This window comes from Typha latifolia, chromosome 3 (assembly GCF_019914945.1).
Source record: "Typha latifolia isolate L0001 chromosome 3, TyphaL0001v2, whole genome shotgun sequence".
NCBI classification, from domain to species: Eukaryota; Viridiplantae; Streptophyta; class Magnoliopsida; order Poales; family Typhaceae; genus Typha; species Typha latifolia.
In genome coordinates, this window is record NC_133088.1 from 17,132,614 (window position 1) to 17,156,313 (window position 23,700).

The 23,700-nt window shown below is 41.3% G+C and overlaps 7 protein-coding genes across 9 annotated transcripts; 2 read left to right on the forward strand and 5 right to left on the reverse strand.

Moving 5' to 3' along the window:
• Positions 1-1,611: 1,611 nt before the first annotated feature.
• LOC140785128 (GDSL esterase/lipase At5g55050-like) lies at positions 1,612-5,369 on the reverse strand. The gene is made up of 5 exons (XM_073132878.1): positions 4,642-5,369; positions 4,005-4,135; positions 3,653-3,886; positions 3,316-3,565; positions 1,612-2,081 (listed from the first exon to the last, which is right to left on the reverse strand). The coding sequence occupies exons 1-5, from the start codon at positions 4,913-4,915 to the stop codon at positions 1,855-1,857; spliced, it is 1,116 nt and encodes a 371-aa protein (XP_072988979.1). The 5' UTR covers positions 4,916-5,369; the 3' UTR covers positions 1,612-1,854.
• Positions 5,370-6,352: 983 nt separating this feature from the next.
• LOC140783378 (L-ascorbate oxidase homolog) lies at positions 6,353-10,652 on the reverse strand. 3 transcript variants are annotated; one of them, XR_012108137.1, is made up of 11 exons: positions 10,309-10,652; positions 10,097-10,206; positions 9,457-9,727; positions 9,256-9,358; positions 8,817-9,162; positions 8,345-8,710; positions 8,178-8,256; positions 7,766-8,103; positions 7,040-7,277; positions 6,758-6,978; positions 6,353-6,653 (listed from the first exon to the last, which is right to left on the reverse strand). XR_012108137.1 is itself a non-coding variant. In XM_073130253.1 (8 exons), the coding sequence occupies exons 1-8, from the start codon at positions 10,477-10,479 to the stop codon at positions 7,885-7,887; spliced, it is 1,665 nt and encodes a 554-aa protein (XP_072986354.1). In that variant the 5' UTR covers positions 10,480-10,586; the 3' UTR covers positions 7,646-7,884. The 3 variants fall into 3 exon arrangements, 1 of the variants encoding a protein (XP_072986354.1); XR_012108136.1 differs by having other exon boundaries at positions 6,724-6,978; XM_073130253.1 differs by lacking the exons at positions 6,353-6,653; positions 6,758-6,978; positions 7,040-7,277 and having other exon boundaries at positions 7,646-8,103; positions 10,309-10,586.
• Positions 10,653-12,670: 2,018 nt separating this feature from the next.
• On the reverse strand, positions 12,671-14,137 carry LOC140784106 (probable signal recognition particle 43 kDa protein, chloroplastic). The gene is given in 2 exon segments (XM_073131314.1): positions 12,671-13,150; positions 13,153-14,137. Coding segments are annotated over 2 exon segments (1,173 nt in total). The 5' UTR covers positions 14,018-14,137; the 3' UTR covers positions 12,671-12,842.
• Positions 14,138-14,318: 181 nt separating this feature from the next.
• Positions 14,319-16,382, forward strand: LOC140784108 (uncharacterized). Its single transcript, XM_073131315.1, has 3 exons — positions 14,319-15,119; positions 15,318-15,503; positions 15,859-16,382. The coding sequence occupies exons 1-3, from the start codon at positions 14,661-14,663 to the stop codon at positions 16,156-16,158; spliced, it is 945 nt and encodes a 314-aa protein (XP_072987416.1). The 5' UTR covers positions 14,319-14,660; the 3' UTR covers positions 16,159-16,382.
• A 50-nt stretch (positions 16,383-16,432) lies between these two features.
• On the reverse strand, positions 16,433-18,321 carry LOC140784109 (dehydrin COR410-like). Its single transcript, XM_073131316.1, has 2 exons — positions 17,869-18,321; positions 16,433-17,178 (listed from the first exon to the last, which is right to left on the reverse strand). Exons 1-2 carry the CDS (start codon positions 18,109-18,111, stop codon positions 16,696-16,698), a joined length of 726 nt encoding a protein of 241 aa, XP_072987417.1. The 5' UTR covers positions 18,112-18,321; the 3' UTR covers positions 16,433-16,695.
• An 847-nt stretch (positions 18,322-19,168) lies between these two features.
• On the reverse strand, positions 19,169-21,527 carry LOC140784110 (lysine histidine transporter-like 8). Its single transcript, XM_073131317.1, has 5 exons — positions 21,053-21,527; positions 20,584-20,717; positions 20,061-20,488; positions 19,858-19,989; positions 19,169-19,762 (listed from the first exon to the last, which is right to left on the reverse strand). The coding sequence occupies exons 1-5, from the start codon at positions 21,376-21,378 to the stop codon at positions 19,274-19,276; spliced, it is 1,509 nt and encodes a 502-aa protein (XP_072987418.1). The 5' UTR covers positions 21,379-21,527; the 3' UTR covers positions 19,169-19,273.
• Positions 21,528-23,094: 1,567 nt separating this feature from the next.
• On the forward strand, positions 23,095-23,454 carry LOC140784040 (indole-3-acetic acid-induced protein ARG7-like). The gene has a single exon (XM_073131217.1). It carries the CDS (start codon positions 23,095-23,097, stop codon positions 23,452-23,454), a length of 360 nt encoding a protein of 119 aa, XP_072987318.1.
• The last annotated feature ends 246 nt before the right edge of the window (positions 23,455-23,700 follow it).

The following is a 23,700-nucleotide window of genomic DNA, read 5'->3' on the forward strand; positions in this document are numbered from 1 at the left end:
TCCATAGAATAAAATTTATTCAACGTGCTGAAATATGTATCTTTCATCTAGAGTTCGATTTACCTTTCAAAGAAATGTGACCTACCTGGCCAAACTGTGTGAATTGCAATTTTTCTGTCGACTTCTTTGACATTAAGTTGGATCAAAAGTCATAACTGGTCGATATAAAGACTTATAACTGTGGAATTAGTTGATTTCTTATCATATCATGTGAAATAGCGATTGGTGTAACGAGTTAATTCTACATTACAGATGGTAATTATCATAGTCTTGCTATGCTTGCTTAGCGAATTTACATAGGGGCTGTTTGGCTTATTATATTTTAAAATATATATGCGTTAAGAAATATATGTTTATCTAGATAAATAAATAAATTGTTTAGTTGATTGTATTGTATAATATTTTATTTGTTAAACACATGTTATAGTTTGTTGTATTGTATAATAATATATATAAGAAATAAGTATTTAGTTGTTGTATTTTATAATACTATTTTGACATTATAATTATGAGTATTTTGTTGTATTTTTTAGAATTAAAAGAGTGCAACTATATTCTCAACTAAAAGAAAATCAAATTTCAGCATACAGTCTATTCAGTTTTTTTAATTTGATATATCAAATCAAACAATAATTTTTGAGTTAGGCACTGTATCTATTAACGCAGCATTTATAAAAAATTTCAACCAAACGGTCCGAAGAATCTTATACTTTGACCAAATGACCGCATACTAATTCACCACCTTTGGGCCAAACTTGATCGTCGTCTTTCCTTTCCTTTTCTTGTCAACTTGGTCAAGTATAAATTTAAATGCAATGCTGTGACTGCTAACCACCAGAAAACGAAATGGATTTGTGATACTGGGGGGATAATCTCAGTAATGGTGGACCTTGATTAATTAGATGGAGCTTTAATCACATTGTTCACTTATCATGTATTAGTAATTCCATACATCAGTTAAGAGTTAGTTGGAACCCTCCTTTTAATGGATAGATAATCAAGACAATGACATAAAATGTATATTTGAGATTAATCAAATTTGTAAGATAAAACCAACAAAATGTATAAGATTCCACATAGGAAAAAATGGGACAACAATATAATATAAGTTAATTAGGGCAACTCAGGCTCAGGGTCATCAGCTTAATTGTGGTGTTTGCATCCTCTTTTTACTATTGAAAACGCTTTAGACGAATTTCCATCGACCCTTAGTAAACAGTTTTACTATGATTTTAAGCTTTATTTGCTTCGAGTTTAGAAACTCCACTGATTTAGGACAATTTAACTAGTTCAGTAATTAAACATCTTTTTATCTTTTATATCTAATCAAATTTACCTTTTAAAAAATTAAAATTAATTAATCGAGTTCGGAGTTTAGTCTTAAATCAAGCAAAACTTTAGTCTCTGAGGTTCTCCTTGCCGCTGTCTTCCATGGCTTTGCTCCCTCTCCTCTCCTCTATATTTGTAGAGCTGTGCTTCTAGCTGTACTTTGCCTATGCCATAACACTTGTGTCAAATGAAGGTCCAGTCCTATTCGGCTTCTCATGTTACTTTCAGGCATAGAATGAATTGAAACTTTCCCTACGGGCTATCCCTTAAAAAACAAAAACAAAAACAAAAAGTTCCAGTTCTTACCGTTCACAATCATATCAAATGCAAGACAGCAACACATATACACTTGCCTCTGATATACACCAAACATCTACTTGTAACTAGTAATCCAAGTATATCCAAACATACGAGGCATTCTGGTCACAGAAAGAAGTAATAGTTATCTCAACCCTTTCAATACTACATAGAAAAACAAATTTGCATGGAATAGTATTTCTCCTACGCATGACAAGTTCAAGAAATTTAAGTTTGATCTTCCACCAACTGTTTGAAATTTATCGGGCTGGCAAACGCCAGTGAGCCATTATAGAAGGCTAAGGCTGCGATCTTAGAAGTGGCATGGGACGGATGTAACAAGTCCCAGAAGAGGTACTGGTGCCGGTTTGAACAATAGGTAGAATTCGGTGTGCATGCAGACTCCCCGTTGAATCTCCCAGCGCCACAGCATGCAGTTTTGATCTCCTTATAACCTGCAAAATATAGCATAAGACTTCTCAGAAGAATGGCAGCTCTTACGCATCGATCCTAACACATCTGTGCTGGTTTTATCAAATAAGAGAAGTGAATTGCTCATTTGCAGCTCCTCTCCCTGGCTCTGTGGCATTACTTATAACAATACAGAGATTATATTAAAAAACATGGCAAATACTTCAATGCACTTTTAAAAATTATAATCTTAATCCAACGGCTATAATAGACAGTTTTCATACCCGGTACCGGTTTCCCGGTACCGGTTCCAAAACCACATTACATAAGAAAAAGAGTATATCAGTTAAGAAAATTAATTACGTGTGCCTAACTTTCCAATTTTCTTGTTATACCCTTGAAGATCTTAACCATTAGATCTTCATCAAAGTGATTGATAAGTACGGAAGAAGCGCTCTACACGTTTTTTTCCGTTAAGATTTCTCTCTTAAATATAATTATGCCTTAATTATAGGAGATATCATTTAATATTAAATAATTTAAATTTGATTGTTTGGAGATAAACTTTAATTTAAATATAATTCTCTATCTCTATCTATTAAAATTTAATTTAAATCAATCTTAAACTAATGGGAGATATATGTAAATAATAAAAAATAATTAAAAAGATAAAATGTAATTAAAATTTCATCAAGTTAATTATAAAAGACATCAATACCCTTATTTTAATATATATACATTACTCTCAGTTAATGATATATATGTCTTTTACTTAATAAAATATTAAGATAATATAATTGTTAAAAAATAATGTGCAAGATTATATATCTAAAAAAAATTACCTGCTAAACCGGTAATATCTTTCATTCCTATTATACCCTTAAATATCTTAACCGTTAGATCTTCATCAAATTGATTGATAAAGAATTAATTCGATTGCACGGAAGAAACCCTCAAAAAACATTGGAATGAAAAGTTTTGTTCTACGCAATCTTAGTTGGAACTATTGCATGTTCTGCTTTTAGTGGCCTGCATGTCAGATTTGTATATATGACATTGGTTATAATACTCTTGATCTCCATAAAAGTATATCATAGCATATGAAATCCTAAATAGGCATTCTATATCAGACTAAATAGCAATTAGCTTGTACCAACTTCTAACCCTCTCAGATTGGTAAGACTCGGGACATATCCTACTCTTCAAGTAAAAAAAATCCATATAAAGAGATCACAGAATGCATCTAATGGTGTTCCCTAGATTTGTCAGAATTGTTACCGAGTGCTGCAGGGTTTCTCATTATAATTTGCACCACTTCATGAGAACTCCCAATCGAGTACTTGAGACCTTCCATGGTCGAGCTAAGATTCTGCATCAGAACTTTAACAGCATAGTTGAATCCCTGAGCCAACTCATTTAGTACAGGAACACAATCACCAGTAGGGTTTAGACTTCTCGGATACGGGCAACAACCAATCGGCGGAACATCAACAACACCAAACTTCCTTGCTCCAAGAGTGTATAATGTCTGCCATGTTTGCATGAAGTTGACTCCAATAGGTCAGTTAAAATCATTCATTCTTTAAACAGAAGTAAAATTTAAAATTGAGATTACCTTCACATGGTCCTTAAACTCTGTGGCAAGAGTAGCAATAAAGGTTTTCTTCGCAGTATCTGTCGGCGAGTTATTTTGCGAGAAGAAAGCAAATATATCATTCCCTCCGGTACTAATAAGAAAAATGGATCTCGATAGCACATTATCTGCAGCCTCTCTAGCAATTCGAGCCATAATGTTTGATTGTATTGTGGCAAAAGATTGAATTTGCTTTCTCATACTCAAGGTGCTTCCCTGTTATACTTGAATTAGATTACTCTAATGCATATAATAATTCCAAAATAAAAATTAGCCAAAACTTAACCACCAAAAAAAAAAAAAAAAAAAACTATGGAAGAATGGCCACCCTTACAGTTGAGTCAAGAATTCCAGATCCAGCGGAAGCAAAGTTTACTCCCTTTAATCCTCTGACTATTAAGTGTTTGGTCCTATTTGGAAGAGATAGGAAAGGTAGAGGACTCCTCTTGAAACCCATATGGATAGCTGAACAAATGATGAACAACAAAAGAGAAAGGTCATGTTAGATTCAGAGGCACGTAAACCGTTGCAATATGGATGCGATGACTACATAAGATTAATCTCAAATTGTAACACAATTGATATTATTGGCTTAAGTGTATGTTAATGAAAATGTTATATTACATGAAATGCATGATCAAGTAGAGTAAAGGCAATTGCAGGCCCTCACTGAATGAAGACTAACTAATGAAATAATAATTCCTTAATTTGCTCTTTTATTATTCTAATTCTTAGAAATATAAAGATAATGAATGGCTATGATAGCATCATATCACGTGCGACACTGTACATCTCTGGACTCTGTGGGCCTAAATTAATGATTAACCCCCCCTCAAATAACTTGGGTCAATATTTCACATTATTTCCCCCTAGTACTACTCGGAAATTACAATTTGGTTCTTTTTTTTTTTTAATCTTTTATCATCTTATCTCCATCAAAACGAGAGTAAATTAACGAGAGTCGGACTTACCCAGGAAGTCGATGCCGTTGTAGCCGTTGCTGAATCGACCCGTGGGTCTGGAGAAAGGGAAGTCGATGCCGTAATGTGGGAAATTAGCCTTGGCAGCCCCATGAGGCAGGTAGTTGTTATTGCCGACATCGGCCGTGGAATCCCCAAACACGTATATCGCCGGAACTTTACTGGGCTCACCACTGCAAGCAAGAAGACTAGAGAGAAGAAGAGTTAGAGATGGGAGAAAGGAAACTACTCTTGTCTTCTCCTTCTTCTTGATTGCAAACGCCATGACTAGAGAAATATGGGATTGTAGAGCTTTTTCGACGACGCCAGCAAAAGAAAAGAGAAAGAGAGCAAGTGATGGCTGATCACCACGTTCGAGGAAGTGGTAATGGCTTTGAGGAGTGGATGGGTCTTGAGATGACAAGACTACCCCCCCTCAGTCTGTCTTTATATTTGTACTAAATTTTCACTGAAGTCAGTCGTAAATGGACTCGAAAAGGATTAATTCTATTTCCAGAGACCTACTACCACCTTTCCATTGTAAAATGAGAGCATTTAATACTATCTTCTTTCTCTCCATATATAATACTGAAAAAAGAAGTTCAAAGTGAAAAAGGGAACCTGATAAAGGTCGAGAAAGCAAAAGTTGACAGAAGATTAAAGAACAGCGGATTAAAGAAGGGAACAGTGAAGCCTTAATTGTTATTATCCTCATCAACCATGATCGATCATCCGCTCTTACACGCATGCTGATTCCTGATTAGTAGTACTATGGAGTCCTGCATGAGCTAGCTAGCTAGCTTGTACTGATGTCAGTGCTTTCTTTGTAAAAATTATCCTATTTCTCTCTTTTTCAAAGCAACCACCAAATGAGTGATGAAAGTATATTCCGATCTCATCGTAGGTCTCCAATGATTGCATATAGATCGAAACTACAAAGGATTAAGTAACAAATAAAACTTTTAAGGAGATCCAATCAAAGTTGTGTGATTATATTTCTACCTTACATTTTACTAGGATTGTAATAAATGGAGGAGCTCCCTTGCCCTTGCCTCTATGAGTGGAGAGTGTGGGTACTTTCGTGAAGTCCGTCCTTCCAAGGGCGGCCAAACTCGTTTGTCCTCAATGGTTTGTAAGTTTGTTTACAGGGCACAGCCACTTTTCTGCATTTTGGACATTAGTGACATTTCTGATAGGTTTGGAGACAAGCTTTTTGTGATGTTTTAAAGACTTCAAGGACAAGCAATATTTTCGAAATGACAGCAGTCCTCCCTCCTGTAGTCCTGTGTATAAACATGGGTTGCGATAAAGCTTTTAGGTTCGCTGACAACTCTGTCGGATCTCACTTACTATGACAGTTTAATATTGAGTGGACTAATTCTTTCATAGTTTAATAATATTTTTGGTAAATATATTTGCATGTCATACAACAAGCAAGTGTAAATGTAATAAATATTATGAATTATGACTCATAATTTAGTCACTCTAACCATTTAAATTCATATCGATGTAAAAAATAGATTGATCCGCTTCTTGAACTATAATGATATTCTGCATCCATATATATATATATATGCAGAAATGTTGTGAAATTTACTAATCAACTGAATCTTCAAGATGATTCTGTGGATTAATTATGCGATTCCAATAAATCAGGTGAATTAATTTTTCAAATCTGATACAATAGCTGATTGAAATTTGACCAAATTTGAGCTGAAAGTGATTGAACTATAAATGGTGGAACTGATTAATTTCCATTTCTTTGATTTAAATGCAGTAAAATGGAGCAGAAACTAAATTAACATTAGCACTTAGCCAATTATCCAAAATTGATAGTTTTGACCAACTTCTCCGATCCACCGAATAGCGTTAGAGCTGCTAGCTTTGATGCTGCTTGTGTTGGGTGATAGGAATCCCAGAACAAGTACTCATTGGGATTTGAGCAAACATTAGAATTTGGAACGCAGGTAGCTTCCCCATTCAACTTCCCTGCTCCACGCAAGCACTCTTGAGCTCCTTAAATCCTGCAGACCAACATGGATTCCAAATTATAATCACCAATTCTAGTAGCTAATTCTTGAGTATAGTACTCACCGAATTGAGTTGGGTTCTGGAAGAAATTAACTACCATCTCATACGGATTCCCAGAAGAGTACTTCAAATCTTTTAGCTGGATCATAGCTGAGATATCTCAGTATGGCTTCTATTCTATGGCAGAGTAGAACCCCAGTGCTGACTCATTCAAGTTTTGGACACAGTCACCAGATGGAGTTAAGCTTCTCAGAGCTGGACAGCATCCAATGGGCTATGGGTGGGATACTGATCACTCCAATCCTTCTTGCTCGAAGACTGTATAACAAATTGTCACAAGGATTACTAGCAAATTGTGAGAAAAAAGAGAGGAGAATACCATCAACTGGCTTTTGTAAGTGAAGGCAAGGTTTAATGTGAATTATCTTCTATGAGTACTGTTGGTGGAACCACTGGACTTGAAGTTATCAAACATGTCATTGCTTCCAGATCGAATGAGGAAGACTGAGTTTGAGATCAGCTGTTCTGCATCATCTTGGCCCAAAATTGCTATAAGATTGCATTTAATTAACTACGTTGAAGTAATTGACCTGCATCCCCTGTACCAGGTACTCCTTCTGTAATGAGAAAGAATTAATTGTGTCACTCGAGTTCTAATGCATCCCAAATTAGAACGGTCGTGTTCAAGAAGTTATTATTGCCAACATCAGCAGTTGAGTCTCCAAAGATGAACAAACAAAAAGAAGAGGAGAAGCGATGCAAGAAGATGAGCAATTTTGCCTTCCATTGCAGGGAATTTGATAGAAATTACCATGTAACCGAGACTAGTTTGGATGCCAAACAAATCAAAACCCAGCTAAGTCTTATATGATTATTGCAAGGATACGCAGCAAGGCGGATGTTACAATAATATGGCTAAATTGGCTTGTTTCTCAAGTGAAGCCTCAAACTTTGGTTTATTTTGCTGGAGTTATTGGATAACCAATTTATGTGAGCCAAGTGAATTAATTAATTAATGGCTGTTTAATTACCGTATACATCCTTCTGAGATGATGAAAAAAATAAATAAAAGTAAAGCTTAGACTCAACATTTTGATACTCTTACTAGATCTTATCTCTCCTTTAAAAACTGCAATGAGGTGAAACAAGAAGGCATCATTGTCTCCTATTGATTGGTGGTGCTCATATGGTCCTCATAAGTACTTGCAACTCCTGCGTGCATGGCTAAGCTTTGATAGCGCGGGTATGTCGGCCGGCCGCCCGGCCGCAGAGAAGCGCGTTCGCCGGGATAGGCAACTCGTCCCTGACGGAATGAACTGGAGAGTAGACTCGGATATAGAATTGCTGCCCAAGATATCTACGAGCCCAGAACTCAGACCTCAAGTTCCACATTCCAACATTGTCTAAGGCTACGTAAACTGCAGTCCATGACCTCGGATATACCTACAAGAAGAAGAGTTACAAGTCACATCTTTGCATTTATATGTCACAATTTTTTATGTTTAAGAATCAATTACTTGGACAGTGCAACGTGGTAATGCATCATTAAGATTGTACTCCTTTCGACTAGCTCCACTCCATTTCCCTCCATCCATCCTGCAAACAACTCAGCAATTAATCACAACATGAGTATAACTAACTCAAAACTTAATTATATTAAAATGAAACAACAAGTATTAATTACCCCACAACAAACACGTTGTAGCCATCAAGATGCCAGCTCTGGACAATGCTCTCGTAATTCTCGAACACGATCTCGACGAACGATCGGAAGTCGGCAGGCATGACCGAGGTGTCGAGGTGCAGGGCTGCGCCGGTGGGGTTGTCGGCGATGCTCCCGAGCCGGAAGACGCCGCTGATGTTGTACAGGTCGGCGAGCTTTAGAGGCGTGTCTGCCTCCACGAATGACATGGAGTTCACTGCGTAGCGTTGCTTGCGGTTCACCAACCTGGCCGAGCTGGCTAGACGAATGGTCCGGGTGACGTTGATCAAGCCATAGTGGTACGAGCCTTGGGGATTTGGTCTCGGCCCGCTTGCTGTTAGGTTCGTCCTGAAGAATCGTACAGATCAAATATACATTATTCGACGATGATATTTAATTGTAGAAGAGCGATAGGATTGTGTTGGATTTAGAAAGGGAGAGCAATAATTCTCACCGGAATGAACGGGCCTGATTGAGGGACCAACCAATCTGGTTCGTGGGTCCACCCGGAGGCGGCCCTGAGACCGGCTGCCTCGAATCGCTGTAGTGGAGGACGGCGGTGGTGGTCAAGATGGGAGCCGTGAAACGGGTGGAAACGGCGACGTAGTAGTCACGAGATGGCTGGTCGGCGGTCACCAACACCGACAAGGATTGGCCTACGTGGACGTCGAGAGAGGAGTAAGTGTTTTGAAGGGTGTGGATCCCCTCCACTTCCACTAGCTTCATCCGGTGCCCTTCGATCCGGATATTGAGCGAGTTTTGGAGCCCAACGTTTGAGATCCGAAGCCTATACGTCTTGCCTGCAAAATCCATGTCATATGCCACGAAGTTGTAAATAAATTAACAACGAAAAGATAGGGTGTAAGTACGTCGTGAATTTATGAAAGACTCACCTGAAACAACGGTAAAAGATGCAGCATTAGGACCTCGACCATTAACAAGGATGCCATCCGGGAACGGCAGTCTCTTCCCACGGTCAAGTCTAGCTTTCAGATCCTAATCAACAACCATACATAGCAAAATTAAGCAAGCCATCAACTTCTTTTCATCATGACAACCTACATTAATTATACCGTATACGTATGCATGCATACCGTATGGCTAGCCCTGTACCAGTCGCCGATAAGCACAGTGTAGTCTGCGGCGGGCTCCGGAAAAGGAACCGGAATTAGCGGCCGGCTAAGGATCCGGATGCCGCCGAAGCCACCGGCGGCTTTGTGGAAGACGAGGGAAGGGAAGTAGAAGAAGCTACCAATCTGATCTTTAACCTGAATATTATACGTGAAGTTTTTGCCTGGTGGAATTGGGCAGTTGGTCCCATACACTCCATCCTCCCACGAGTTCTTCCTCTGTTGCACTCCGTTCCTGGTTATCGTATATTTGTTCATATGCTACTCTACGTATTCATATATAACATATCGGCTCACGACAGAAGTCATAAAATTAATATTCTGTGTGTTATCGAATAGATAATTTTTGAAGTTTAATTTACTTAATTTTCTTTTACATAACAGTATTACATGCGACGTCGTTACGATTTAAGAGCCTTTTTATACGCCTAATAGAACTCGTAAAATAACAATTCCGTTACGCCAATACTACTAGTAAACAAACTCAGACCCCCACGTCTCAACTCTGTCTCGTTAATTTGTCCCCCGGTGCATTAGTTGAAGAATGATTAGAGCCTAAAATCTCATGTTAGGAATGGCTAATGGAAATTGGAATTAAACTTGCCATGAGATGAGGAAGGGCTCCGTCAAGCTATTATGCACGTTGATGACAAGGTTATCGTTGGTCACCGAGTAGATATCTGGCCCTGGAAATTGCCCGTTGATCAGAATCCCCTGTAACAAAGATACACCACAGATAGAGAAAGAAGAGTAAGAAGTAAGAAGGCTTTTATCAGGATTCTACTGAGAATACAGCAAGAATAGCCGATCGATCACCCGTTGGCGAACCCCAAGAGGGTAGATATCTCCAAACGTGACATTCCAATCAAAAAACCTGTAGGGGCTTTCTCCATTAACAAATAAGCTGAACCAAGAACAGCATAACAAAACGAGGGCTCCACTGCTTACAGACATATCCTTTGGAGAAAATGGAATGGAGAATTGCATAAGGGAAATAAAGAGAGGGAGATGTTGATGGGCGTATGGAGATGGAGGAGTTAGTGATATATTATAGCCAGGGCCTGGAAAACGAAGGGGGGTACGATGGGGATTTCCTCCTGCGCGGATTGAATCGTGGGAAGGTGAAGGAAACGAAACGACGAAGCAACCTATGCGCTCGATTAAGCAAAGCTACACCCCCCACTCTACTTAAAAAAAGGGAGGCAGTTTCGGTATCTAGTTCTGAAATCTATGTGAGCTTGTGATGATGCATTTGGTGCCACTTGGTATGGAAATCATTGGCCGTTGCTCATGCGCGTCTACAAATTGAGTAAGGTATAATGGAAGGAAGGCACAAAATATTAGTATATACTATTCTTGATAAATGAGTAGTGCGTAAAGTTAATTTACTAATGTGTAGTGGACTTAGAGACTTCTTTCTTGTGAGAGAGCTAATGGTGATGTCTCTTAACATGAATGGCTTCCTAATTTCGTGAAGGTGTATATTTTCTCAGAGAGAAAGCATGTGTGTTGCTTAGGCAGGTAGAGAAGGTGGATTCACACACAAGGTGTTGATTGCCTTTGGCTTGGCAAGTAAGGAGTTTGTCTACCACCAGAGTGGTACCCTAGCAGTGAAGTGCTTGTGTTGCTGATCTTCTTATCCTATGGGTTTAGTTCCTCGTTGCAATAAGTGTGCTGGAGAGTCTTAAGCATGAATTACATGATGGGTTATGAAGTGAGAATATGAATGTAAATGGAGCTCATTTCCGAATTGTATTGTATACCTGAAGGATGAATTTGTATTAATAAATTTAAAAAATATATATGGTGTAATCATAATAAATATGAATTCGGAGATAGCAGTGTTTTTCTACTAAAATGTTGTTGGAATAGAATAGAAGATATGAGGGCATTGGCTTTGAGAAGGGATAAATGGGTCACACAATCACCATATATTGTAATAGTTAACAATAATCACTGGAGTTTAACAGAATGAACAAATTAATGGTAAAAATACATTGCTTGTCTCAATGTTTATAATGTACTTGGTTTGGTAAAACATGATTCATTAAAAGTAGTATAATAGTATTACATTATTCTCTCATTTGAAGAAAGCTCGATAGTAGTGGAGTTATTGGGGCTTTCAAAAATATAAGAACATTTAATTGTTATACTGGGTGAGAATATGGGTGAACAATTCATACTGTTTCTCTTAATTCCTACTGTTGTTGAAAACATAGTTACCTGTGAGACAAAACTTGTAACTTCAATAATACTTTTCTTTTACAAACTAAAAATATAAATATTATATAAAAGAGTTTGAAAACATGGACACCAAATTAAATGGTAATCTCTTAATAAGTATTTGGTTAACTATTTAGATTGCACACTTAAATATAAAACTTATTGCAAAATCAGATCATGTTCATATGTTGAGAAAAAGGTCATGAATGTATATAATATTAAAAAAACACCATACTTTATAATAACTAAGTGAAACACCTCGAACACTAAAATTAATATAAATTGAGGAAACATAAAAATTGATCACACTATTACCATCATATTACTAAAATTTTATGTGAAAACATAAAAAATTGGTCACATTATTGCCAACTATAAGTAGTATTTTCCATTCATATTTTGCTTCTTCCCACATCTCAAGATACCATCATATTACTAAAATTTTATGAGAAAACATAAAAAAATTGGTCACATTATTGCCAATTACAAATACTATTTTCCATTCATATTCTGCTTCTTCCAACATCTCAAGATATACACAAAAACACATCCTCAACCAAATTAAATTGATTTATTTAGATTTTATTAATTTGTGACGCAAACTTTTCATTACAGAGACTATCTTTAAAAAAGAAGTATACTTCTAAGAAATCTACACTATCATCTTAAATAAGTTTGTGCTACCAAATAAGCTGTACATATGCATAACTATATCATGAGGAATACAAAGTTCATTTAGTTGATAAAAAATAAGACTATGATTCATGTTGTCTTGTGTTTCTTGCAAGAAGTGTATAACACAATGCACAATATGATCAGGATACTAGTAACGGTTTACTGACAGAACCCTATTCAACAAGGTAAACATTCGCATCAAATATGCGGTTGATAGTAATCTCTTTGATTCACACAAATAATCTATGGGAAGCTAATGATAGTAATCTCTTTCACTTGGTTTTATATTTCACAAATTAAGTATCATTAATTTATATTGCTCCTGATCAAAGTTCATAGTCCTCTGTTGATTTGTGCCAATCTCTTATAAGCAGGAACTCGTGGTGCAAATTACAAAATTGGGTAAACCAATCAAAATTACCATAAGAAACAAACACACAATTAATTAAACACTAACTTGCGCCAGTAGCTTGGTCGTCCTCCTTCACCGTCGTGGTCTGTCGTCGTTCGAACTCCTGCACGAGCTCGGGATCCACGTTCTCCTCCGGCTCCCACGTGGCTTCTTCGATATCGATCCACTTAACCAAGTAGTCGATTTTCCCCTCTCCTCCCGCCGCGGCCTCCCTCTTCCCCACCACCGCCTCCGCGACACCGTACTCCAAGCCGGCCTCGTAGTCCGCCACCAGATCCTCCGCCACGAGCTCCTTCTTCACCCACTCCCTCTCCCCTCCATCCCTCCACTCCACCAAGTACTCCCTCGCCGTCCCTTCCCCCTCCCCTCCACCACCCTCTCCACCTCCCCCCACTCGTACACCGCCGCCTCCAGCTCCGTCGCCGCCGCCTCCAATCCCACCCGCCTAGCGAACGCCGCAGGGTTCCCCTTCGGCGTCGCAGCCAGCACTTCCTTGACGATCACAAGCGCCGTCCGACCCCTCTCGTCCACCGCGTCGGGATCCGCCCCTGCCTCGAGGAGCGCGCGCACCGCCGTCGGCCTCCCGTAGCCTGCCGCCACGTGGAGAGGGGTCAGCCCCCCTCCGGCACGCTCCGGCCTGTCCACGTCGGCCCCGGCGGCGGCGAGGAGCCGGACGCACTCCTCGGAGCCAAGGCCAGCGGCGAAGTGGAGCGCCGTCCGCCCGTCGGCATCCTCAGCGTCGGGGTCGCGTGCGAGCGTTGATTCGTCGGCGAGGATCGCGGAGAGGGCGGCAGCGTCGGCCTTCTTGGCGGCGGTCCACCAGGGAGTCTCGAACTCGGCGACGACGTCGGCGGCGATTCCGGATCCGGGAACCCAGGAGGGGGCGTGGCCGTCCTTCCACTCGACGAGGTACTCCGTGGCGGTGGTCGTCGCGACGGAGCCGTCGTCGCCGTATATCGGCGTTCGGACGGTCCGACTGCCGATGATGCGATTCACTTCACCGTAGGATTCGTCGTCGTCTTCTTGGGGTTCGAGTGGGGATGGGATTTGGGAGCGCGGGATTTGGTCTTGGAAGGCGAAGGCGAAAGCGGTGCGAAGTCGAGGTCGGCGGAATTGGAGAGTGGTGGTGGAGATGGGAAGGGAGAGAAGAGGAGAGTTTGTCTTGGGAGGGAGTTTGAGGCGGGAGAGGGAGGGATTGATGAGAATTGCGTCCATTTTGGGGTTTAGATTTGATAAAAAGAGAGGGAAAGAGGGAAGGAGAGCGATTTGGGAGAGTGAGCAGACAGCAAAGACCTCTTTGGTGAGATAGGATAAGGAAGTGGATGGGGTTGGATTCCCCCCAAATTTTGGAGTCTATGTTAAACAAAAATTAGTTGGATCCAATTCACTCTTTGGGCTGAGCATGGCCCAACCTACAATGCTACTACCAACTTCCAAGCCTACCTTGAGGGTACCGTTCGTAATTTGGATATTAAATAGATTAATAAAGAGGTTTGAATGGAGGAGCATAAATGACAAACGAGGCTATTAAAGTCACAGCCTACCAATAAATTTAGCAAATTTCTCCTAAATTAGAGCAAGTTAGGCCGAAATCAGTCAGGGTGCAAACCCAGTAAGTAATCTATTCCACTTCCTGTCCCGCATCGTAAGCCGTGCACTGCACCCTTTCGGTACAGTGTATACAGTACACAGTGCTCGGAACTGGCAAGGAAAGAAAACTTTCCTTATATATTTGAAGCCATTCCACTCTGTCACCCCTCCTCTCCCTCCCTCTTAATCCGGAAACCCCATCCATCTCTTCGCCTAACTCTCCCCCTAACCCAAAAGAGAATCCCAAGAGAAGAGAAAGAAAGGAGAGATGCATCACGCGAAGACGGACTCGGAGGTGACGAGCCTGGCGGCGTCATCCCCGCCACGGTCTCCCCGCCGTCCGATCTACTACGTGATGAGCCCGTCGCATGCGGACGGCGAGAAGATGTCGCTCAACGGCTCGAGCCCCGGCGGCTCCCCCATCCACTACCACCACCCGCACCACCAGCGGTATGCAAGCTCTCCCATCCACCACTCCCGCGAGTCCTCCACCGCGCGCTTCTCCTCCCACCTCAAGAACAACCCTCCCTGGCGCAAGTTATCCCACATCCCTGGCTCCGGCGCCGGAAGCGTCAACGACGAGGACGAGGACGAAGATGACGCCGACGAGGCCTCGCCGCTGCGGTGCTACGCGTGTCTGTTCCTCTTGTTCGTTCTCCTTTTTACTCTCTTCTCTCTCATCCTCTGGGGCGCAAGCAAGTCCTACAAGCCCAAAATCGCCGTTAAGGTCCATTCATCTTCCCCCTTTTCTTCAAAAAAATAACTTTTCAAGTGAAAATGTGGGTGTTTTATCTAAACGGCCGAGTTGACTCCGGTTATTAGAGTTGCGCATAAAAATTGCTGCTAACTTTAAATGTTTAGTTAATCGAAATGGGAGACATTCGATTGACCGAATTTTTTTTCAATTTTTCTTTGGTTTGGGCAGAGCGTGGTTTTTGAGAGTTACAATATCCAGGCGGGGATGGACTACACCGGTGTGCCAACTAAGATGATGTCCCTTAATTCGACGGTCAGGATCGCGTTCCGGAATCCGGGGACCTTCTTCGGGATTCACGTCACCTCCACGCCGCTCGAGCTCTACTTCTACGACCTCAAGGTGGCCTCCGGATACGTAAGTAGCCCAAGAATCCCATAGATTCAAATTAAATATACTCTTGTGACTTTATCCCGCAGGAAACTGGTTTAGTTATTGTGGACCAATCAATAGCAGCCTTAGCCCTCAATAGTTATACTATCTACTTGTGTAGCTTTTGTTGGGATTGGCTTGTTTCAAGTTCGAAGGCAATCATATCACCCCTCTCTCACATTTTCTGATCGTATCACGTGACCTATGTCAGTCTCTTTTGAAAATAAAAAGAACAGAGAACAAAGACCTCTTTTTCGGAGAGTTGAATTCCAGTTCCCTCTCCCGCGTCACGGCTTCCGATGCAACCCGGTGACTGACTCGTTTTAAGATTTTTGGGCAGATGAAGGAATTCTACGAGTCGCGGAAGAGCGGGCGCGTGGTAACGACGATGGTGGTTGGCCGCCAAGTCCCCCTCTATGGCGGCGGCTCCGGCCTCGGCAGCCGGTCGAACGGCGTGGCGCCGGCCGTCGTGCCCCTAAACCTGACGTTCGTGGTGCGGGCCAGGGCCCACGTGTTGGGCTACCTAGTAAAGTCCAAGTTCTACCGGCGAGTCCGGTGTGGCCTCGTCCTCCGAGAGGCCCATCTAGGGAAGCCCATTAGACGCCTGGCGTCCGCATGCGAGTACCACGAGGGGAGGTGAAGCTTTTCTTCTGAATTTGGGCCCCACCGAGTAGATGGTGATAAGGTTCGGTCAAAGTTTTCTCAGCGCTGACTAGAGTTCGGGACAAGCCCGTGATCATAGATTTTGTCGGGTCTTTCTCCTTGATATTTGTTTCCAGATGGTTGATTGTATATATGTGTTCGTTTTAGCTATTGCTCCTATTTGATATTATCTAATACATTATTAGCTAACCTCTTGGTTTACTTTTTTTTTGCTTTTATATCACATAACTATTTGATACAAGTAATATAGATTTTTAACAAATTAAATACCATATCATAAATATATATATATAAAGCATTAAAACAGGGACATATAAACAGTGAAGACAACAAGTAGTACAGCAGTACCAATTAACCAAACTAAACCCACCACTGCATCGCTAGAAATCGCGAAAAAAATATCGAAGCAAATGGTAATCAAACACCGAAGGACAATAACCCCAATTTAACAAACAAAACATAACCACGCACAAAGCAACACCCCCTAAGAAGAAGGCAGTATTCCGGTCACCGCTCAGTGGGAAGCACCACCGGTCTTCTCGGTTTCCTTCTCTTCACCGCCCTTATGATACCCTGGCAATTTCTCCATGATCTTCCCGAATATGCCCTTCTTCTCCTTCCCATCGTGACCTTCCGTTTCCTGCTCCTTGGCGTAAACCACGGGTTCCGAGGCAGGGGGAGCAGCTTCCTCGTTAGGCTTCTTGTGGCCCGGAAGCTTCTCCTTCATCTTTTCCAAGAAGCCCTTCTTCTCCTCCTCCGGCGGCACATCGAGCTTAATTGACTCGTCGACCTTCTCAACTGTAATGGAGGTGTCATCATCGGCGGAGACTGCGGTCGCCGTGACGACCTCCTCCTCGGCCACCAGAGTAATCTTCTTCTCTTCGTCCTCGTTCTCTTTCTTCTCACAGCCGAGCTTTTCTTTGACCTTTTCTTTTAGCCCCTTCTTTTTCTTCTTCTCTTTCTTCTCTCCTCCCTCCCCTTCTTCCTCGTCGCTTGACTGCGTTACAAGATTCGAAACAAACAAAATAAGTCGAAAAACTACACATGCACACAAAAAAAAAAACAGGATATTTTAGAATCAATTACACCTGTACAGCTCAATTTTCATAAAAAAAAAAAAAAAAAAAAAAAATATATATATATATATATATATATATATATATATACTTTTTTAAACTATCTGATATCTTTCGTCCGCACTGTTAACAAAAAAAATTATTAAATATTTATTTATCGTCTATTTTAGTGATTATCCATTTTACATCAATAAAATAAAAATAATTATTATATTTAATATTAATCACGTGACAGACACGTGATATCTTTTCATAAAATATCTATGACATAGTGGAAGAGATATTTCATAAATTTTACAGAGTTAACAGATCATCTATAAAATAAAATAAAGCAATGGTATTATTTTGAACCTCCTCCTCTTTCATTTATATCAGAAATCTATAAACAATAGCGCTATTTGTCAGAAAAAAAAAATATTATATGTCTCTTACAAAAAGATGAATTGGAGATAAATTTTTCTAAACTTTGTCTGTATTTGACAAGGGAAAAAAATATATACCAATGTAAAGCTACATGCAGGATATTAACTTCGCCTACTTCAATCATAAAAACTCCCATCTTTTATGACTAAAAGATCGATTCAGAGATATATATATATATATAAACTTACCGAGCTAGAGCTAGAGCTATGAGAACGATGGAGTTTTTCCAAAAAGCCCTCCTTCTTCTCCTCTTCCTTCTTTTCCTCCACCTTCTCGACCTCCGTCACATGAATGTTCTCCACTCCGGCGATCAAAACCGCCTCTTCGCATTTCTCTCCCTCCTCCTTCTTTTTCATGAAATCAAATAAGCCCCTATCTTTAACTTCTCCCTCTTGCTCACTACTCAAGCTTTGGTTCTTCCCCTCCTCCATATTATAAGACTTAACTTAGAAGGATCGATCTTTAGCTTATTAGCTTTGGAAGTGGAATATGAGATCAGACGATGGAAATGGAGTTTGTTAGTGGTGGGCTTATATAGAACTTTTGCGGGGTCTATTCTGCAAAACCAATAGTACGCGTTACCGACGCGACGAAGGCTTTGCCTCGGAGGGAAGGAAAGGATATTAAAGAAAAAGGCGGGGAGTAAAGCGAAAAGGTGGGGTGGATGGAGTTGAGTGGTCTCCTTTTCCATTAGCCAATGGCCATCCTCCACGTACGATCCGAGGGCCCCGCGATGTCATGGTCGGGTGGACGGATCCGGAAGGTCGGTGGGCAGACCTCACGACGCGCCATGTGTAACGCTTATCGAAATTAAAACTGTTTTTAAAAGATAAGATGCCTCGCGAAGTAGGAGAGTTGAAGAATGCCTGAGAAGTGAGAACGGATCGCTGGGTCGAACGTGGAGGGTTAAAACTGAGCTTAAGTGGTGGGATCTGGGAGATGGGAGGGTGATTGGAACAGGGGACACGTGAGAGGCGATCTAGTTTAGTGTGACTAAATAAATTTTGATTACTCTTCTTGATCTCTCTACCGTTCAAAGTCCAAAGTTAATTTTGAGCGTTAAGTGTGTAGGTCGGCAAGTGTCGGTTACATGTCGGCCCTTTTGATACGTTATGCAAGCTCTTCTTTTGCCTTTTTCTTTTAGTTAATTTGCAAAGAAGGGAAAAGGGAATTGTGATCCTATGCAATGCTATTTATCTGAATGATTACAAGAAATCCGCATGCACATACACAGTAGAACCGGGGGAGAGACATGGGAGGAGTTTGATTCCTGAGTAAGAGCACATGCTCGCATAGCATGTAGTACAACTAATACTGATGTTATGCCTAATTCATTGGATGGAGACGACTACTGCGATGATGCGCATCCCAGCATAGGAATAGGAATATTATGGATCTCCAGACGATGTACTACGCTTCGCTTATGAGAGTTCCGAGGAGTGCGTCCTCTGTTTGTAATCCGAGCCACCGTCAAATAAATTGTTACACTTCCAAAGGCCCAGCCCAAAATGTTATGGGCTTTATAAGGTCTACTGCTAATTAATTAGGTACATTATGATCTCTAATTAGTTTTAAGATTCGAACCAACAGTAGTTAGTACCGAGCCTTAAAGAAATGTACATACAGACCCTTGTCGACTATCCTCCATATCCCTCCAATGACCAATACAGCACTCAGACACATCCCTAAGCTTCCCAACACCCAGTTGATGTACCACATTGCACTGTACTTGTTAGGTTTCTTGATCAGAATCCACATGAAGCACGGATAGGCTAATGTCACTGGTAATGAAATCCCACCAAGAAGACCAGCCAAATCTGATAAGAATGGTATTGCGACAGCTATGAAGAAGGAAAGTGATCCGAAGAAAGCCCGGAAACCCGACCGGAGCCAGCGGGGGCATGGCCTGTTGTTCCGGTGAACGTACGCGCCCTCTAAGTTGTCGAACACCGGCATTGCGTAGATCTGGAAGGAACTCAGGCAATTTATGATGACGAGCAACGTTGTGAATCCAAGCAGGACCCTGGAGACGTCGTGGCTATGGAATTTGTACATCGCACTCAAGATTCCATCTGAAGGTATCTACAATTATTTGTTTTTACTAACATTAGCATAGAATTTTCATAATTGTTAGTTACTAGAACGTAAGATATTGTTGTTATTCTTCTTCTTCTTACCAGGTTTCCATAAGCCCAGAAACCACCAATAGCTATTGGATACAAGCACAAGGCAATAATTAGGTAGGCAGCCTTCACTCCTCTCCACATTGGAACATGGGAAGGACGTTTCAGAGTAGATGGCATGGTGCCCTGCATTGGAGTACATGCCATGTAATCTGATCTTAGATGAGAGAATTAATTAAGAGGTAATCATTTCTCACCTGGATCTCTAAGATAAGATTGTGGCCTCTGAAAGCGAAAGCAATGATTCCAAGCCCGTTTAGAATGCCCAGCAATCTATCTACATTAGACTTGCCCTTTGCTAAATCGTAGGAGACGGTGGAAAACCTTCCCTTGCTTACTGACGTGACCCAAATCAATGTGCAATAGACGACTGCGGTGATCGCGCCGACTAAAGAGACGCCGGCGATGGAGTTAAGGTTTGGAAGCTGCGCGAGGACCACCGCGAGGCATATGAACACCAAATACCATTCAATCCCCGTAAGCGGCCGAGAGTTGCATCCCTCGCCGGAGATGATCTCGAAGAAGAGCTTCATGCTCCCCCCGCCGAGGACGATGAGGGCAGTGCAGTACCCAGCTGAGAGATACATTGTCGGGAACTTGGCCAGGCATTTCGCTAACTTCGTACCTGAGAGGGAATTAAGAAGGAAATCTCTGCATATGAATTGCATGATGCTGTGGAACTTGCAGATATCAGTGATCGAAACATCAAGAAAAAAGTACCAAAGACAGTATTGGCAAGGTGGAGGTATCGGCTGTAACGAGTTCCTGGAGCCGATTCATGGAGTTGGATTAGCAACCAGAGAGTGTAGAGCTGCCATATGAATGCCAAGGATAGGCTCAAAACTCCCCATGTCCTGCAATAAAACATTTTACTATACATATTGGTAGTTTTACTTTATTCCAAGCATGCATGTGCAGAATTAGTCAGGCGGCTGTCAATTTTTTATCATTATTTATTTATAAGATTTGATATAAAGCTAACTCAGAGCATAGAATCCGTTTGCAATAATATGATGAAATCTACTTTTAGAGTCGACTTAGATATTGTTCATGTTTGCCACTAAGCTAATCACCCATCGCGAGTATTAGAAACTTTTTTTGACTCTGTGAGTCGGTGTAAGTAGGTAATAACGTCATCTAGCTGCCATCATCAACCTACGAATGCAAGATGTCATGCAATTGCACATACCATCCGAGGAAAGTGAAAGCAACAGGAAGAACCAAAGCCTGGAAGCCGATCCCGGAGCTTAGGGCGTGGAACGCTGCGTAGTAGGCGTTGCCGTTCCTCGACTCGGTGATCGGCAGCCACGCGTCTCGGGGGTCGTGCTTGGTGAGATGGCCGACCTCCTCGAGGTGGCCTCGCATGCTCATTATTGCCTTCTTCATCGGACTCGCCAGAGGCGTCGTCGTTATACGCGACGTCCTTGGCATCGACGGAGACTGGATTTGCGACGGCGGGGCCGACACTGGTGGTGTCGGGGAGATTGCAGGCACTTCGGCTACCTCTTTCGACATGGATATATGAATAGCTAATCCTTGTACACACTTGTTATGTAGAAGTTGTTTGCTGTTGAGTGCTACCTAGCTCTCAATTTATAGGGATTACTTTAAAGTTTCTCCCGCTAGTGTCAATCGACTCGGACACGTATAAAAGTAGTCCTCCATATAATGTACGTGGTTCTATTTTATAGACGCACGGGAAAAAGGTACTCAAGACGAGAAGGTTCGTGGAAGTCTAATATATATATAGTGTAAACGTGATGCTGGAGCCAATTGAAATTAACCTAACACAAAGAGTCAGGTTTGGTTATTGATTTGAGTCGAATCAATTAGATCATGAACTCTGAGATCACCACCTGATGTCAAAAGTCGAATCTAATGCATGGAAGATGCAAATCGTACCGTAAGAAAGGCTAAAAAATGGACTCGAAAAGGAAGAGAAGATTCGTTGCAAGAGCCGCCATGGGAGCTAAAATCCTTCAGCAATATACAAATGTTGCTCTAGGACAAAACGTGATCTGAGTGGTCTATCCATAATGAGAATTCTTCCCACTTTGTAAATGGGATAGTTTGTGCAAATTTATTGGTAGGTTTAAGACAACAAGGACAGGCATCATGGCCCATTTCTTCTGGCCACTTTATCGAAAGAAGAGAGAGCATAGTCGTTAAAGCAAATTCAAAGGGCGAAAAGCAATAAGGCAAGGATCCTTCTTGTTAGGTTCACTTCATGGCAATAGGCGGTGGGTATGGCATTGGAAAAGTTGAAGCTTTTTTGGTTAATTGTCTTGACCACGAGGCAACTCGATTGCCACTCTCCTCCAATGGATGACGCGTGAACGAATAGAAAAGATTGTATCGCAATCTAGTGCCGGTGTTGCCACTTTTGTAGACGAATAAATCCTTCGCCATCGAAGTTGAGGCCATTATTTTTATTCTCGTGTTGGTCTCTACAACATCCCTAGTGCAACAAAAAGATGACCCCTCCGGCCCATGGCCTCCACAACATCCCTAATGCAACAAAGCAAAGCCCATAAGAGCATTTGGATAATAACCCTTAGAGAATCTCTACCAACAAAGCAAAACTTATAGAGTCATTTAGGTTCCATCAAATTTTTAGCCAATATAATAAACCATATAATTTAGACTTTAAGTTATATACGTTGCGGAACAATTTTTTCGAACCAAATGCAATCAAAATATATTCCGAGCCGTCGCGTTGCCGAGCTGCTCCTCCTCCAAGCCAACCATACTGTCGAGTCATCAACTAAATCAAGCCGTTGAATCAAACCACTAAAACATCAAATAATTTCTCCATAATAATATTTGATATTAAAGTTGAACATATGATTACTTTATAGAGTTCTTAACATCTCTATAAAATTTGGTTGCTTCTTGCCCATGATACTAAGTTACGACGTGGGAAAGATTGGGGTCGCAATGCATCCGTGATCAGGGTCAAGAATTCACCCACACATGACATGCTCTCCAAATAGATTCCCTGCAGAAGCACACATGCAAGTACACAAACACCAAGAATCTCATCACGCAAACCCGTACATAAGAGGACATATAGGATAACTGTCCTTTACTTACCCTCCTCCCTAATTAATGAGACATAACCCAAATCACATGATCCTTTTTCTCGCTTCCCTCCTTATCCTGTTTACAACTCCTCCACGAGTCCCATAAAATGCCCTTGTTTAAACTTCAATCCAACAGGCGAAAGAGGGGATGAGCATGATTAGGCTACGTGAGCTCATCCTAAGGAGATGGCAGAGACTGGGGAGAGGCAATAGGAGAAGTAAGGGTCACTTTGTGGTCTACGCCAAGGGTGGGAAGAGATATGTAGTGCCTTTGAAGTACTTGGATCACCCTATCTTTAAGGTGCTCTTGGAGATGGCAGAGGAGGAGTTTGGAACTAGAGGTCATGGGCCACTCATGGTGCCTTGTGAGGAGGAGCTAATGGAGCACATAGTGTCTCTTTTGAAGACTCACCCCTGTGACTGCGTGGAGAAGAAACTGACTTCCATCACTTCATCTAGAGGAGCTTCTCTTTTCTGCTCTGTTTCCGCTTTGCAATCATGGGCATAGGATAATAATGCCATAGAGATTTTAGATCTCTTACATGTGTCTTTTTTTTGGGGGGGTGGGGGGGATTCTAGAAGTGCTTGGAACTGAGTTCCAGTCTTGTAAAGTGTTATTCAATCTGTGGAATGGATACAATCTACTTCTCTGTGCCCTGGTTCTTCCAGGACCCAATCATTAAATTATGGTTAAAAAAATAAAATTTTAAGTGATAAATTATTCATATTTTAAACTTTATGTTTGGTTGGTGCA

Excerpts from the sequence above, each read along its gene's own strand:
- LOC140785128 (XM_073132878.1), bottom strand. The coding sequence starts at position 4,915 with ATGGCGTTTGCAATCAAGAAGAAGGAGAAGACAAGAGTAGTTTCCTTT. Across the intron at positions 4,136-4,641 it reads CAACGGCATCGACTTCCTGG|CTATCCATATGGGTTTCAAG; the intron begins GTAAGTCCGACT and ends TCATTTGTTCAG. Across the intron at positions 3,887-4,004 it reads CTGGAATTCTTGACTCAACT|GGAAGCACCTTGAGTATGAG; the intron begins GTAAGGGTGGCC and ends CAAGTATAACAG.
- LOC140783378 (XM_073130253.1), bottom strand. The coding sequence starts at position 10,479 with ATGCAATTCTCCATTCCATTTTCTCCAAAGGATATGTCTGTAAGCAGT. Across the intron at positions 10,207-10,308 it reads CTCTTGGGGTTCGCCAACGG|GGGATTCTGATCAACGGGCA; the intron begins GTGATCGATCGG and ends TCTTTGTTACAG. Across the intron at positions 9,359-9,456 it reads GGTACAGGGCTAGCCATACG|GATCTGAAAGCTAGACTTGA; the intron begins GTATGCATGCAT and ends GTTGTTGATTAG.
- LOC140784108 (XM_073131315.1), top strand. The coding sequence starts at position 14,661 with ATGCATCACGCGAAGACGGACTCGGAGGTGACGAGCCTGGCGGCGTCA. Across the intron at positions 15,120-15,317 it reads AGCCCAAAATCGCCGTTAAG|AGCGTGGTTTTTGAGAGTTA; the intron begins GTCCATTCATCT and ends TGGTTTGGGCAG. Across the intron at positions 15,504-15,858 it reads TCAAGGTGGCCTCCGGATAC|ATGAAGGAATTCTACGAGTC; the intron begins GTAAGTAGCCCA and ends ATTTTTGGGCAG.
- LOC140784109 (XM_073131316.1), bottom strand. The coding sequence starts at position 18,111 with ATGGAGGAGGGGAAGAACCAAAGCTTGAGTAGTGAGCAAGAGGGAGAA. Across the intron at positions 17,179-17,868 it reads ATAGCTCTAGCTCTAGCTCG|TCAAGCGACGAGGAAGAAGG; the intron begins GTAAGTTTATAT and ends CTTGTAACGCAG.
- LOC140784110 (XM_073131317.1), bottom strand. The coding sequence starts at position 21,378 with ATGTCGAAAGAGGTAGCCGAAGTGCCTGCAATCTCCCCGACACCACCA. Across the intron at positions 20,718-21,052 it reads GCTTTCACTTTCCTCGGATG|GACATGGGGAGTTTTGAGCC; the intron begins GTATGTGCAATT and ends GTTTTATTGCAG. Across the intron at positions 19,763-19,857 it reads TCTGGGCTTATGGAAACCTG|ATACCTTCAGATGGAATCTT; the intron begins GTAAGAAGAAGA and ends AAATAATTGTAG.
- LOC140784040 (XM_073131217.1), top strand. The coding sequence starts at position 23,095 with ATGAGCATGATTAGGCTACGTGAGCTCATCCTAAGGAGATGGCAGAGA.